This window comes from Medicago sativa, chromosome 3 (genome assembly GCF_051527215.1).
Source record: "Medicago sativa cultivar Bolivia chromosome 3, Bolivia_mono, whole genome shotgun sequence".
NCBI classification, from domain to species: domain Eukaryota; kingdom Viridiplantae; phylum Streptophyta; class Magnoliopsida; order Fabales; family Fabaceae; genus Medicago; species Medicago sativa.
The window spans coordinates 69,913,954-69,926,926 of record NC_140751.1 but is presented as its reverse complement, the minus strand read 5'-3'; the positions used below and the strand labels follow the sequence as shown (position 1 = coordinate 69,926,926).

Genomic DNA, 12,973 nt, shown 5'->3' with positions numbered 1-12,973 from the left:
TAGAGGGAGGTTGAAGCAAAAGACACAAAAGAATATAATTTTGATGACGTGTCAAAAAATTAAGAAGGGGTAAGATTGTATTTTTGGTAGACATTAAGTTTTATAATTAGAGAATAGATGGCCATGTCTTGAATTTATGTTGCAACCACAAACGATAGTCTCCGAACCTATTTCAAAACCACGTGCATATCTAAAAAAAATCTTGGCACAAGCCCTAAACAATGTCTTCAACATTTCGTTGAGTCAACTACTTCAACCTTATGTTAAAGGTGATAAAATTGCGATTGTAATATTTGAGGAAGATTATAGAAGTTTTTTGAGCGGACCATTTTAAAGAATTTTCTTTTATTCGAGAGGGGGACCAATTGTTTATTATTTTTTGAATAATTCTACTTAATAAGGCAATATTTCAGGATCCATGGATCAGACAAAAACATTAATTTTGTCTATAAATTGATGCATGCAAGCTGAAGAAATGCAATACAAAGTTGAGCTCATAATTAAGAAACAATAGTATATTGTAGCTGGTTCTTTCTTTTGATATATCAAATCAATGGCTTATGTTAAGCTTGCTTCTTTTGCTGTCTTCTTGCTTGCTGCATTCGGTATATATTTCAATCATCTTTCTCACCAATATATACCATGCATGCATTTCTATTTATGTTTTATAAATTATGAAAGATTAATCAGAATCGACTCTCAACTAATTTACAGCAATGTTCTCGATGAAGAAAATAGAAGCATGTGATGGACGTCTTTGCGGTACCTTTCTTCGAGACTGTGATAGCGGTTGTTAATGCGTAATCTTTGATTGTGTGATGCCTATTTGTTATGGTTCCTGCAAAAAAGACAATGTGGTAAGTGGGAATTTTCAGAGGAAGGTTGAGGAACATCCTAAGTTATGTTGGTCTCATGATGAATGCACAAAAAAGGGCAGTGGGAATTATTGTGCTCGTTTTCCTAATTCTGATATCGAATATGGCTGGTGTTTTGCCTCTGTCTCTGAAGCACAAGACGCATACAAGATGGCCTCTACCTATAAGTTCAAGAAAGACTTCTTGAAGAAGTCTCTTCCCGCTTAATATGGATACGTGAAAAAAACCCTACGATGCTAGATATATATTATGCATCTATAAACTACTATAAAATTTCAATAATGATGTATGTGAATGGTTTGCCTTTCAGCAGCATGTCTTATGCTTTTGTTAGGCCTGTTGTTTAATTAATATATGTTTTTTCAAGTAATCAAGAAAATTGCACAATTATACAATGTCGAAGCATATAAAGAGAGCAATTAAACGATACCCAAACAAGAGAGAGGGCTTAGGCACCAGTTATGATAACCAAAAACAATATTTACATGATTTGCCTTTAGCCACCTAAAAGAGAGTAGCTTTATTTGGTCCAAATGCTGTTGAATTGATTCTTCTTTATGGTTAAAAATTTTGTTGTTTCTCTGTTTCCAAATTATCCATAAACAAAAAAAATCACATGACATGCAAAATATAACTCCACACTTTAGAACCATTGTGTTGTTTTCTTAACCAACGACGGCCACTACTCTTCCTTTCAAAAAGAGCATAAAAATTATTTCAGTTAATCAAAAAGAATTAATGTTCAACTTGTTTTTATTAATAATCAATACTAAATAAAATGTATATTCTATTTTTTTTTTTGGAGTTAACCATCCCGTTACCAGAGGAAATGGCTCTAGTTCAGTCGAGAGGTAAAAAAAAAAGTATGATCAAGAATTGTTCTATCAGAAACCGAACTTGGATTCTTTCCTCATTTGATAAAGCTCATTAACCACGTCACAATCACTTGGTTATTTATACTATATTTTAAAGGCTTTTATATGTGTTTAGTCCCTGCAAATAGGGGTCATTTAAAATTTGGTCCCTGAATTCGTTAATCCTGACATTTTGCCCTGCCAAAAGTTAATCATTTAAAATTTAGTACCTCATGTAATAATCTCGCTGAGGTGGCAGTGATTAGCTGACGTGTCATGCATTAATTGGGATAAGTGGTTGCTGACTCATATTTTTTACTTGAATGGACAAAAATGCGCTTAATAAACATGCACATATATTAGTTAAAAAATATGGTCAAAATAAGTTGTATGCATAAGGCACATTGTCAAAAAACGACATGTATTTTAAAATGGAGGGTTATCAACGTTGTGGAAATCACTTGGAAAATGGGGATTCATTTCCTTTGGTAAAGACTTTTATGAGTTCTCATTTCCTTTGAAAATAACTTACATGCCGACATCGCGAATCTTTATATGAAGTTAAATCACGTGTTATTATAGTATTAGTCGATCCTTGTACAAAGTTTGTGTTTGTTTACCCTCAGTTATAGATAAGCATATAGAAGTTTTTTCTTTTGAGAGGGGGACCATATAGAAGACGTTAACAATTACCTCAGCTTGTGTATTTTAGTGGAAATAGTTATTAAATTTACCTCGTGTCCCTCGCTTGTGAATTTAATAAGGCAAAAACATTAATTTTGTCTATAAATTGATGCATGCAAGAAATGCAATACAAAGTTGAGCTCATAATTAACAAACAATAGTATATTGTAGCTGGTTCTTTCTTTTGATCAATCAATCAATGGCTTGCGTTAAGCTTGCTCCTTTTGCCGTCTTCTTGCTTGCCGCATTCTGTATGTATTTCAATCATCTTCCTCACTAATATATACGATGCATTTCTATTTATATTTTGTTGATATTTGGTCATAAATCATCCTTACAAAATCGGTTTGTAAAATGAGGATTACCCCACTTATAAACACATGTTTATGCCACATTTTATCCATCGTGAAACTCTTTAAGTGGAAAAAAAGATAGCTTGTTTTGTGCAGTCGTGAAGCATTCTTGATATAAGTTGTTGTGATATCAAGCATTTCGCTTAATTAAAATCTAAACGTATGACACCTACATAGTACATACTCTTTTTTTGACCAAACACAGTACATACTTAATATTGCATGGTTGGGAGTGGGATATATACTTCATATATAAAGTTTATTAAATTTTTGTGTATACTTTAAATTTTGTTGGTAAAACTTGTTACACAATTAATAATTAAAAAAACAAAAATACATTTATACTTTATATATAAAGGGAATATGTATTTTTCAGGTGATTTTTTATTCCACTGTTACCTTTAATTTAAATTAGTTTATCATTTCAATAATATGTTTTAAATTATTTTATTAATCTTATTATTTTTTATCTAATTTGCCAAAACACTATATATTTTTTTTTTACATTTGAGTCTAATATAAAATATCTAGTTTGATTAATAAATGATTGGGTTCAACCGATTAAATTATCTTTTCTAAGGGACAAATTGACAGGGAGAAACGAACTTCGATTCATAGGTGAAATAATCTTTGATCAATCTATACTTAACTCATGGTCGAACACCGAATTACCAAAGTTCTTTTTTCTTAAGAACCGAAGGGTTAACACCTAAATAATCAATTACCCACATAATTTATGTGAGGGAAAATATGAAATCATTTTCCACTAAATCTATCAACGGAAGTAATAAATTTCCTGTTTTTTTCTATCTAAAATTGGTTCAGCTTTGCTATATGGTGCGAATGATATAAGCACGATCTCCACACGATAAACGGTGGGGTGCGGTTTATATTTTTGAAATAAATAAAAGTTAAAATCAAAAACCAATCCAATGGTTATTATAAATTAAATAATCCAATGGATAGAATTCATTCGTTGCTTTTCGCGTGTCTCTACCATCGTACCAAGCAGCTTTTTCCAAATTGGTGACTGATTTTATTCTTCTAATAAGGTGAGGCCTAGGCTGCCTTTCAAAACTCATGGGCAATTTACCCAAACCAATAGGAAATAGCCATGTGTCCTCCACTATAACAATCATATTTATTATTTTATTTTATTTTGCAAAAATTTAAGATGTATTTTATTATTTGCATATTCACCCATTTTTAAATTAATGACATTTTACAAATTAAACCATCAAATTAATTAAACTTCCCCTCCAATCCAATCATCACTCTCCAATTTTATTTTATTTTTAAACTGATTTCATCTCATTCATTCATCCTCAACAATTTCCCCTCCAATCCAAAGTTAAGAATGGCTTTGCAAAAATCATTAAAAATTAAAATTATAACCCCTAGGATTCCCCTAGGAATGGGTGCTCACACTAACCAGAATCTTTTTTTTTAAGGACACTAACCAGAATCTTAAATCCAAACCACTTGAGCATTACATCTTTTATTAAATTATTTGGATTGCAAATATATGTTATTAACGAGCAATTATATATATATATATATATATATATATATATATATATATATATATATATATATTTGCCGTGTCTTATAAACCCAGCTTTAGTAAAAAATAAACATTTTATGTGTATGTATATATGAAATAGTAAATCTTTCCATCCTTAAAAAAAATAAAATTAAATCTTTCTTAATAAAAAAGTATGAATTCATTCATTTGATTTTTTATATTTTAAATATTTTTTTAATATAAATTCATACTTTTATTTAGATTCGATAAGCTACAACAATGTTTCATTTGTGATCAATCGAATTGTGATTTATTTTAGATCCGACATTTCGTTTGGATTAGATAAACTATTTAAAGTTATTCAATGAAAATTGTGAGAATAAATGTAATGTTTTGATTATTATTTTTTTGCATTTTATATGTAAAAAAATATGTTAAATATTTGTTTTGTGCTCCTTGAGGATTTTATTTCCTTATATCTCTGTTGGTAAAGGTTTTTATGTATCAAGACGAGAAAGTTAATATGACAATTTTGAAAACTAATAACTATTTTAAAAATATTAACATTAATGTAGTGTTTCAATTAAATATATGTATATTTTATTTTATTTTATTTTCAAAACATCGTTAAATAATTGCACCACACTCATCGCAAAATTTAAATGTTTATATTTGCGGAAGCAAATTTTTATGTACCGAAATAAGAAAGTCAATATGATAAAATTTGTAAAACTCGTGATTATTTTCTCGTTGAGTTACGAGCGTATTTGAAAACAAATAAACTTGAATTCAACGAAATCATATCTTCTACCAAGACATTCACTGCGGAAGCGAAAGCCCTTTTAAAGGAAGTTATTCAGGAACAAATGGAACTTTTTTTAATTCCGGAACAAGTGCAAAAAAATTATTTTTATACCAAAAATGTAACATTAATGACATCAATAAAATAACAAAAAGAAATGGGGCTCTGAATGTCGACTTTACGTCAACCCTTAAAAAGGGCTCTTAACGTCGCCATTTCGTCAAACCTGCAATGGGGCTCTGAACGTCAACATTACGTCAACCCTTAAAAGGGCTTCGAAAGTCGCCATTCTGTCAACCCTGTAAGGGGGCTCTGAACATCGACATTACGTCAAACCTTAAAAAGAGCTCTGAACGCCATTCTGCCAACTCTATAAGGGGGCTCTGAACGTCGACATTACACCAACCCCAGGAAAGAAAAGCTATCATTAAAAATAGCTAAAGCAAAACATACTATTGTCGTCTTCTCCAGCTAACTTAGTTTAAATTAAACATTAACCCTTGACGGGCTCTGAATAAAGACATGATGCCAACCCAAAGAAGGGCTCTAAGCACAAGAATTCCTCATAGATTAAAACACAATGGCCCTCCAGAGAGGCTCCTCAAGCTAACTTTAATCCCTTCCTGGGACTTCCCGAGGCTTAGGTGCGCCCTCCTAGTGGCACCGCCTCACCTAGCTTCTAGAAGCCTCTAGAGCTTGGTAAAAAGACCTAAAGCCCCTATGACTTAGGGATTAAGTCACAGAAAGCCCAATCCATAGCGGGCTATAAATATCCCCTTGAAAGCCTCCTCAAGAAATCGCATAAACAGTCAAAACCCTAGTTTCTAATATTGTACTGACTTCAAGTACAAATTTTTATTATTCAAATTATACAATTAACAAATTTTCCAATAATAATGCTATTTTGTTGATGTCGTTAAAAAGATAAAATTAATAATATAATTATTATATTTGAAAAGATAATTACGTTGTTACAATTTGAAATCTCAAACGTCAATGCCAAGAAATCACACCAGTAATCTAATCTTCAATCTCTCATACTTTCCAATACGTTATCGATCAATCTATTAATCTTACTAATATGCATATAAAATAGAACAAATATTTAATGAAACACTAAATTAATGCTGATATTTTAAAAATGATCATGAACTTTTAAAATTTTATCATATCAATACATAAAAATTTACTTTCGTAGTTGTAAACAAATCAAATGCGCAACAGATACTATGCAAATATTTCACAAAGTTTTGCATATAAAACAAAAAAATACTTAACAGAAACACTAGATTAAAGTTAATATTCTGAAAAAATAATCATGAGTTTGAAGTAGATAAGTCAAGAAGAGGTTTGAATTGTGGTCATTTCAAAATTTAATCCTACACTTTAAAAATACTTTTCAAGATGAAACTTAAATGAACAAAGAATGTGCTTTTGACCTTTATTCATATAAATACCTTTGTTACTTGTTTGGTTTAAGGTCATAGTCATTTTTTGTGCTTTTTGTTTAGGTCCCGTGTGCCATGAATGTTCTTGGTATCGTCATTAATTTTTGGGTTTGTTCTTAATAAATCATAGGAACAACCTTCTGAACTCTGACTGGGTTCATAATCTTTAATGTTCTTTGATCACTTGATTCTTGGTTTGATTTACACTTTATTCATGTCTTAGTCAATCACTCAAGAATACATATTAAATACGAAGAAACTATCAAAGTCCATTAATCATTTAATCATCATGATTTGTTTATCTTTAAAACATATTAGGGATTTTGCCTCAATATAGTTTTGAAAATTTTACACATCGACTTTCTCATACCGGTACATAAAAATATTGGACTAGGGAACCCGGTTGAGGGACGTAGCGCCCATAGCAAGGGTTAAAACGCCTTTCATATAGCCAGAAAGTCCTATGCACTCAGGACATTAAAACCAATTTGCCTTGTCCCAAGACTCGTGTTTGGGGAGCTTGTAGACAGGGGAAACCCGGATACGGACGAAGCGCCCTCAGCAAGGGAAAATTTGCCCTTCAAAAGGGCTAAGAAGCCTTTGCGCGTCCCACGCACAGTAAACCGCCTCAAAGCCTTCTAGAAGGACCTAGAAGCGACACGCAATCACCTGAGCCCATCTGTTTCATTGCCTGAAATAGCGGGTTCAACAGGCCCAATGACGGTTATAAATACAAACCTTGAAAGCATTCTCAAGGCATGACCTAAACATTATAAACCTTAGTTTATAGAATCGTATTCACTGCAAGTACAAATATATTTTCGCAGATATAAGCACATAAATTCCGCAACGAGTGTACTGCAATTATTTAACGATGTCCTCTTCAAAAAAAAAATTATTTAACGATGTTTTGCAAATAAAATAAAAAAAGATATTTAGAAGAAATACTACGTTAATGTAGATATTTTAAAAATAGTTATTAGTTTTCAAAATTGTCATATTAACTTTCTCATCTTGATACATAAAATTTGTATCAGCATATATAAGCAAATAAAATCCTCAAAGAGCGCAATGCAAATATTTAACATATTTCTTACATAAGGCAAAAATATTTAATAGAAACATTTCATTTATCCTGATAATTTTCATTTAATACCTTTAAACAGTTTATCTGATCCAAACGAAAGGTCAGACCTAAAATAAATCACAATTTGGTTGATCACGAATGAAACATTGCTGAAGTTCATCGAATCTAGATAAAAGTATGAATTTATATAAAATAATAATATTTAAAATATAAAAAATCAAATGAATGAATTCATATATTTTTAAAGAAAGATTTACTATTTCATATATATACACATATGTTTTTTTTGCCTAAAGCTGGGTTATAAGTTACTGCAAAAAAAAAAAAAAAATTGCTCATTAATATCATATATCTTGCATTCCAAATAATTTCATAAAAGATGTATTGATCAAGTGGTTTGGGAGTAAGAATCTTGTTAGTGTGTGCACCTTGGTTCGATTTCGAGGAATATGATATTTTAAATTTTTAATGATTTTCAAAGCCATTCTTAAATTCTGATGAACCCAGTTTTAAAGAAAAAGAGTTTGAACAGTGATTGGGAGTAAGAATCTTGTTAGTGTGTGCACCTTGGTTCGATTCCGAGGAATATGATATTTTAAATTTTTAATGATTTTCAAAAAGAGTTTGGACAGTGATTGGGAGTAAGAATTTTGTTAGTGTGTGCACCTTGGTTCGATTCCGAGGAATATGATATTTTAAATTTTTAATGATTTTCAAAGCCATTCTTAAATTCTGATGAACCCAGTTTTAAAGAAAAAGAGTTTGGACAGTGATTGGATTGGATTGGTGGGGAAATTGTTGAAGAAGATGAATGAAACCGATTCCGAGGAATATGATATTTTAAATTTTTAATGATTTTCAAAGCCATTATTAAATTCTGATGAACCCAGTTTTAAAGAAAAAGAGTTTGGACAGTGATTGGATTGGATTGGTGGGGAAATTGTTGAAGAAGATGAATGAAACCAGTTTTTTTTTTTTTTTAAAAAGTTTGGAGAGTGACGATTGGATTGGAAGGGAAGTTTAATTAATTTGATGGTTTAACTTGTAAAATGTCATTAATTTAAAATGGGGTGAATATGCAAATAATAAAATACATGCTAAATTTTTGCAAAATAAAATAATAAATATGATTGTTATAGTGGAGGACACATGGCTATTTTTGATTGGTTTGGGTAAATTACCCATGAGTTTTCAAAGGCAATTTAGTATGAGTATGTTGTTCAAACTTTAATTAGCTTCGTCATTTACAGTAATGTTCCCGGTGAAGAAAATAGAAGGAGATGAATGTCAACGGGCTTGCTATGTATTTTTTCCTAATGATTGTAGTAGTCATTGTTATTGCAATATACCGGATCCTTTTGGTTATTGGGGCGTCTGCACCGAACTTCCTTCAATGAAAAAGATGGTTGAAGAAAATCCTGACTTATGTCAATCTGATACTGAATGCAGAAACAAGGGTAGTGGGAATTATTGTGCTCGTTTTCCTAATTCTGATCTCAAATATGGCTGGTGTTTTGCCTCTATCGCTGAAGCAGAAGACGCATTCAAGATGGCATCAAGCTATAAATTCAACAAAGACTTCTTGAAGATGTCTCTTCCAGCTTAATATCGATATGTCAAAAAAGCCTACCATGCCAGATATATGTTATGCATCTATGTACCACTTTAAACAAATAGTCTTTGTTTCCGACTAAATAATTGGGTATCTTAAAATAATGATGTATGTGCATGGTTTGGTCATGTAAGATATGGTGTTGATTTGCAAGTAATGTATGCCATTACTCGTTTTCTAATTTTCATATGTATAATATATAGTTGAAGATATTTCTTATGCTTTTGTTAGGGCTGTTGTTTAATTAATATATGTTTTCTCAAAATCAAGGAAATTGCACAATTAGACAATGCGGTAAATGATGAATCAGAATTTGAACAATTGAATTTCATTACCATTTCGTTATAATTTAAAAGAAGAGTACAAGATATCTTTACATTATAATTTAGTACAAAACAACTCACTAGACGAACAAATTCGTTACAATTTTTTCTGCTATAACTATTTCTAATACCAGTTTCAAAGAAGAAGAAAATATCCTAATATATACAAGAACAAAATTATGATAAGCCTTTTCAATTGGCAGAAATTTGATCTGTATATATACGACAGAACACATCTTAAACCATACAAACATTACCTTACAGCAAAAATATGTTAATTTTTGGGGATTATGAACACTATCAATTGTGGGGTATGCCTATGGAAGATCATATCTCGCGTAGTTAATTAAGGAAAAGCGATTTTTTTGACTAAGTTGTCCTTATTGTAATATGAATTTGGTGGAAGGAATAATTAGTGTATGTTTGCTGAGATATATATAAATATGAATATTGTTGAAAACCTATAATTAATACTATCTGAATATTCAAATGGGAAATAATTTGAGACGAAAATATTTTAAACATGAACCTGCAATGCAGTATGTGAAAAATATTGAGCATGGATGACAAAATGGGGGATGCTGAGTTAGAGATCGGTCCAATTTTTGAAGCAATAAAGATACAGTTGGAAGGTATCCCAAATGAGATTTGTAGCCGTATAAACAGCTTATGCTTTTTCACATAATTTACAAGTAGTTAATATGTTGAAATGTCTTTTATTTTATTTTTCTGCTGGTTTGACATTGATTATATAGCTATGATCGACTAATAGTGAGTGAAAAGAAATGGAAAATGCTAGTTGTTTCCCTTTCATAATTCAAACTTTGAATCGTGTTCGGCTTATGTGATGTACAAGGAACATGACCAAGATAATGTGAAATGAAAAAAAGGATCTATTGCATGGTGATCTAATAATTTGTCCGTATTTTCTTTCCAGTAATTTTAATCAATTAAACATTTTGTTTGGTGATATAATTTGCGAGTACATAAAAGGATAAGTTCTTAGAGGAAAAAAGGGGCTTAATATATGCTATACTTAGGCATATTTGCTTGTTTATGCTGAAACATGACCTTAAAATTGATATAACTATTTAGTAAGTACACTATTATGAAAGAAAGAATGAATGAATATTATGCTCATTAATTGATGAATGAAGGTCAAGTACAACTTATATAGTTTCTAGGAGGTGTACTCTATTACAATGAACCAGCACATAGAGAATAAAAGCTAATCTAACTAACTGAAAACTAACTAGGGCAAAGTAACTTGTTGCGCAAGTTATTGGTCTAGCTACTCTAATTCTCATGTTTTTCTCCATGATGTGTTAGCCCCCCACAAGTTGAAGGATGGTAAATGTCTACCATATTCAACTTGGATAATAAAATGCTGAAAGGCTGAGGAAGGAGAGCTTTAGTGAAGAAATCTGCTATCTGTGCTTGAGAAGTAACTGGAAGAAGTTTCATTACACCAGCTTGAAGTTTGTCACGTACAAGATGACAATCAATCTCTAAATGCTTTGTACGCTCATGAAATACAGGATTGGAAGCAATGTGCAAGGCGCTTTGGTTGTCACAATACAAAACAGGCAGTTTTGTGGTTTGAATGTGCAAATCTTGAAGCAAATAGAGAAGCCACTGAAGTTCACAAGTGGCAGCTGCAAGGGCCCTATATTCAGCCTCTGAAGAGGACCTGGAAACAGTTAGTTGTTTCTTGGTGCGCCATGAAATCAAGGATTTGCCAAGGAAGAAGCATTGACCAGAAATGGACCTCCTGGAGTCCAAGCAACCAGCCCAGTCTGCATCTGAGAAGCCCAACAACTGAAGAGCTGAATCTCTAGGGAAGAATAAACCTTTGCCTGGAGATGATTTGAGATATTTCAACACTCTCAGAGCAGCATTGTGATGAACTTGAGTTGGTTTGGTCAAAAACTGGCTCAATTGCTGTGTAACAAAAGTAATATCAGGCCTGGTGGTGTTGAGATATAGCAACCTACCAACCAATCTTCTGTATGCAGAAATGTCAGTGTAAGCAGGACTAGAATCATGGTGAAGCTTAATGGATGGATCAGAAGGAGTGGAAACAGGTTTTGAATGATTAAGACCTGAATCAGCAAGAAGATCCAAGCAGTACTTTCTTTGACAAAGTGAAATGCCCTGCTGAGAATGAGCAACTTCCAAGCCCAGAAAATACTTGAGTTGACCCAAATCCTTGATTTTGAAAGAGGCATGAAGGATGGTTTTGATGTTGGTGAACTCAGATATGGAATTTCCTGCTAGTATAATGTCATCTACATAGACTAAAAGAATAGTAAATGCAGTAGCAGTGGATTTAGTGAAGAGAGAATGATCTGAGTTAGCATGCTTGTATCCTTGAGCCAATAATAAAGATGTGAGCTTCTCATACCATTTCCTAGAAGCCTGTTTCAATCCATAGAGGGATTTAACCAATTTGCAAACTTGATTAGGTTTAGATACATTGATGCCAGGGGGTAACTGCATATACACATCTTCTTGTAATTCACCATGTAAAAAGGCATTGTTAACATCAAGTTGGTGAATAAACCAATTATGTATGGAAGCCAAAGCAATGACCAATCTGACTGTAGTCATCTTGGCAACAGGAGAGTATGTATCAAAGTAATCTAAACCCTCTATCTGGTTATATCCTTTAGCAACCAAACGTGCTTTAAACCTTTCTATGGACCCATCTGCATGGTGCTTGATTTTATAAACCCATCTGCAGCCAATAGGTTTAATGTTGGGAGGTAAATCAACTATCTTCCATGTTCCAGTTTGTACAAGAGCAGTGAGTTCAGTCTCCATGGCCTTCTTCCAACACTCAAATTTACTTGCTTCAGCATATGACTTTGGCTCAGTATGTGTTTGAAGAGACAAAACAAAATGAAGATGTTGGTTAGACAAGTTATTATATGAAAGAGAAGAAGTAAGAGGATAAAAGGAAGAAGCAGTGCAGGATGAAGGAGAAGATGATTGATTGGAGACTTGGCATACAAAATCTCTGAGGTGTGATGGTGCTTGTCTGATTCTAGATGATCTAATAAGAGGAGGTAATTCAGGTGGTGAAGTAGAAGGGACAACATTATTGGATGGAATGGCATCAAAGGTAGAGGGATGCATGACAGGTAAGCTGTCAGTCTCATTGGGAGAAACAGATGAAGATTGGGAAGGAAAATATTCCCAATTGGTGACATTAGAATTGACATAAGGTAAAATATGATCATGAAATGTAACATGTCTAGAAATGAATATTTCTCTAGAATTCAAGTCATAAAGAACAGAACCCTTGAAACCTGACTTGTATCCCAAGAAAACACATTTTCTGGCTCTAGAATCAAGTTTGGATCTATGAGCCTGAAGAGTAGAGGCATAACAAAGAGACCCAAACACTT

The 12,973-nt window shown here is 32.3% G+C and overlaps 1 protein-coding gene and 1 long non-coding RNA gene across 2 annotated transcripts in view; both read left to right on the top strand.

Moving 5' to 3' along the window:
- Positions 1–489: 489 nt before the first annotated feature.
- Positions 490–1,100, top strand: LOC146939668 (cliotide T2-like). The gene is made up of 2 exons (XM_085749804.1): positions 490–605; positions 796–1,100. Exons 1-2 carry the CDS (start codon positions 554–556, stop codon positions 1,080–1,082), a joined length of 339 nt encoding a protein of 112 aa, XP_085605930.1. The 5' UTR covers positions 490–553; the 3' UTR covers positions 1,083–1,100.
- Positions 1,101–9,234: 8,134 nt separating this feature from the next.
- LOC146939666 (uncharacterized) overlaps positions 9,235–12,973 on the top strand; it is a 39,437-nt gene continuing 35,698 nt past the window's right edge. The window contains exon 1 of the long non-coding RNA XR_015031745.1: positions 9,235–9,330. This is a non-coding gene — a long non-coding RNA (uncharacterized LOC146939666). The remainder of the gene's footprint in view (positions 9,331–12,973) is intronic.

Coding starts and splice junctions, on each gene's coding strand:
- LOC146939668 (XM_085749804.1), top strand. CDS start 554: ATGGCTTATGTTAAGCTTGCTTCTTTTGCTGTCTTCTTGCTTGCTGCA. Junction 606..795: donor CTTCTTGCTTGCTGCATTCG/GTATATATTTCA, acceptor ATAGCGGTTGTT/AATGCGTAATCTTTGATTGT.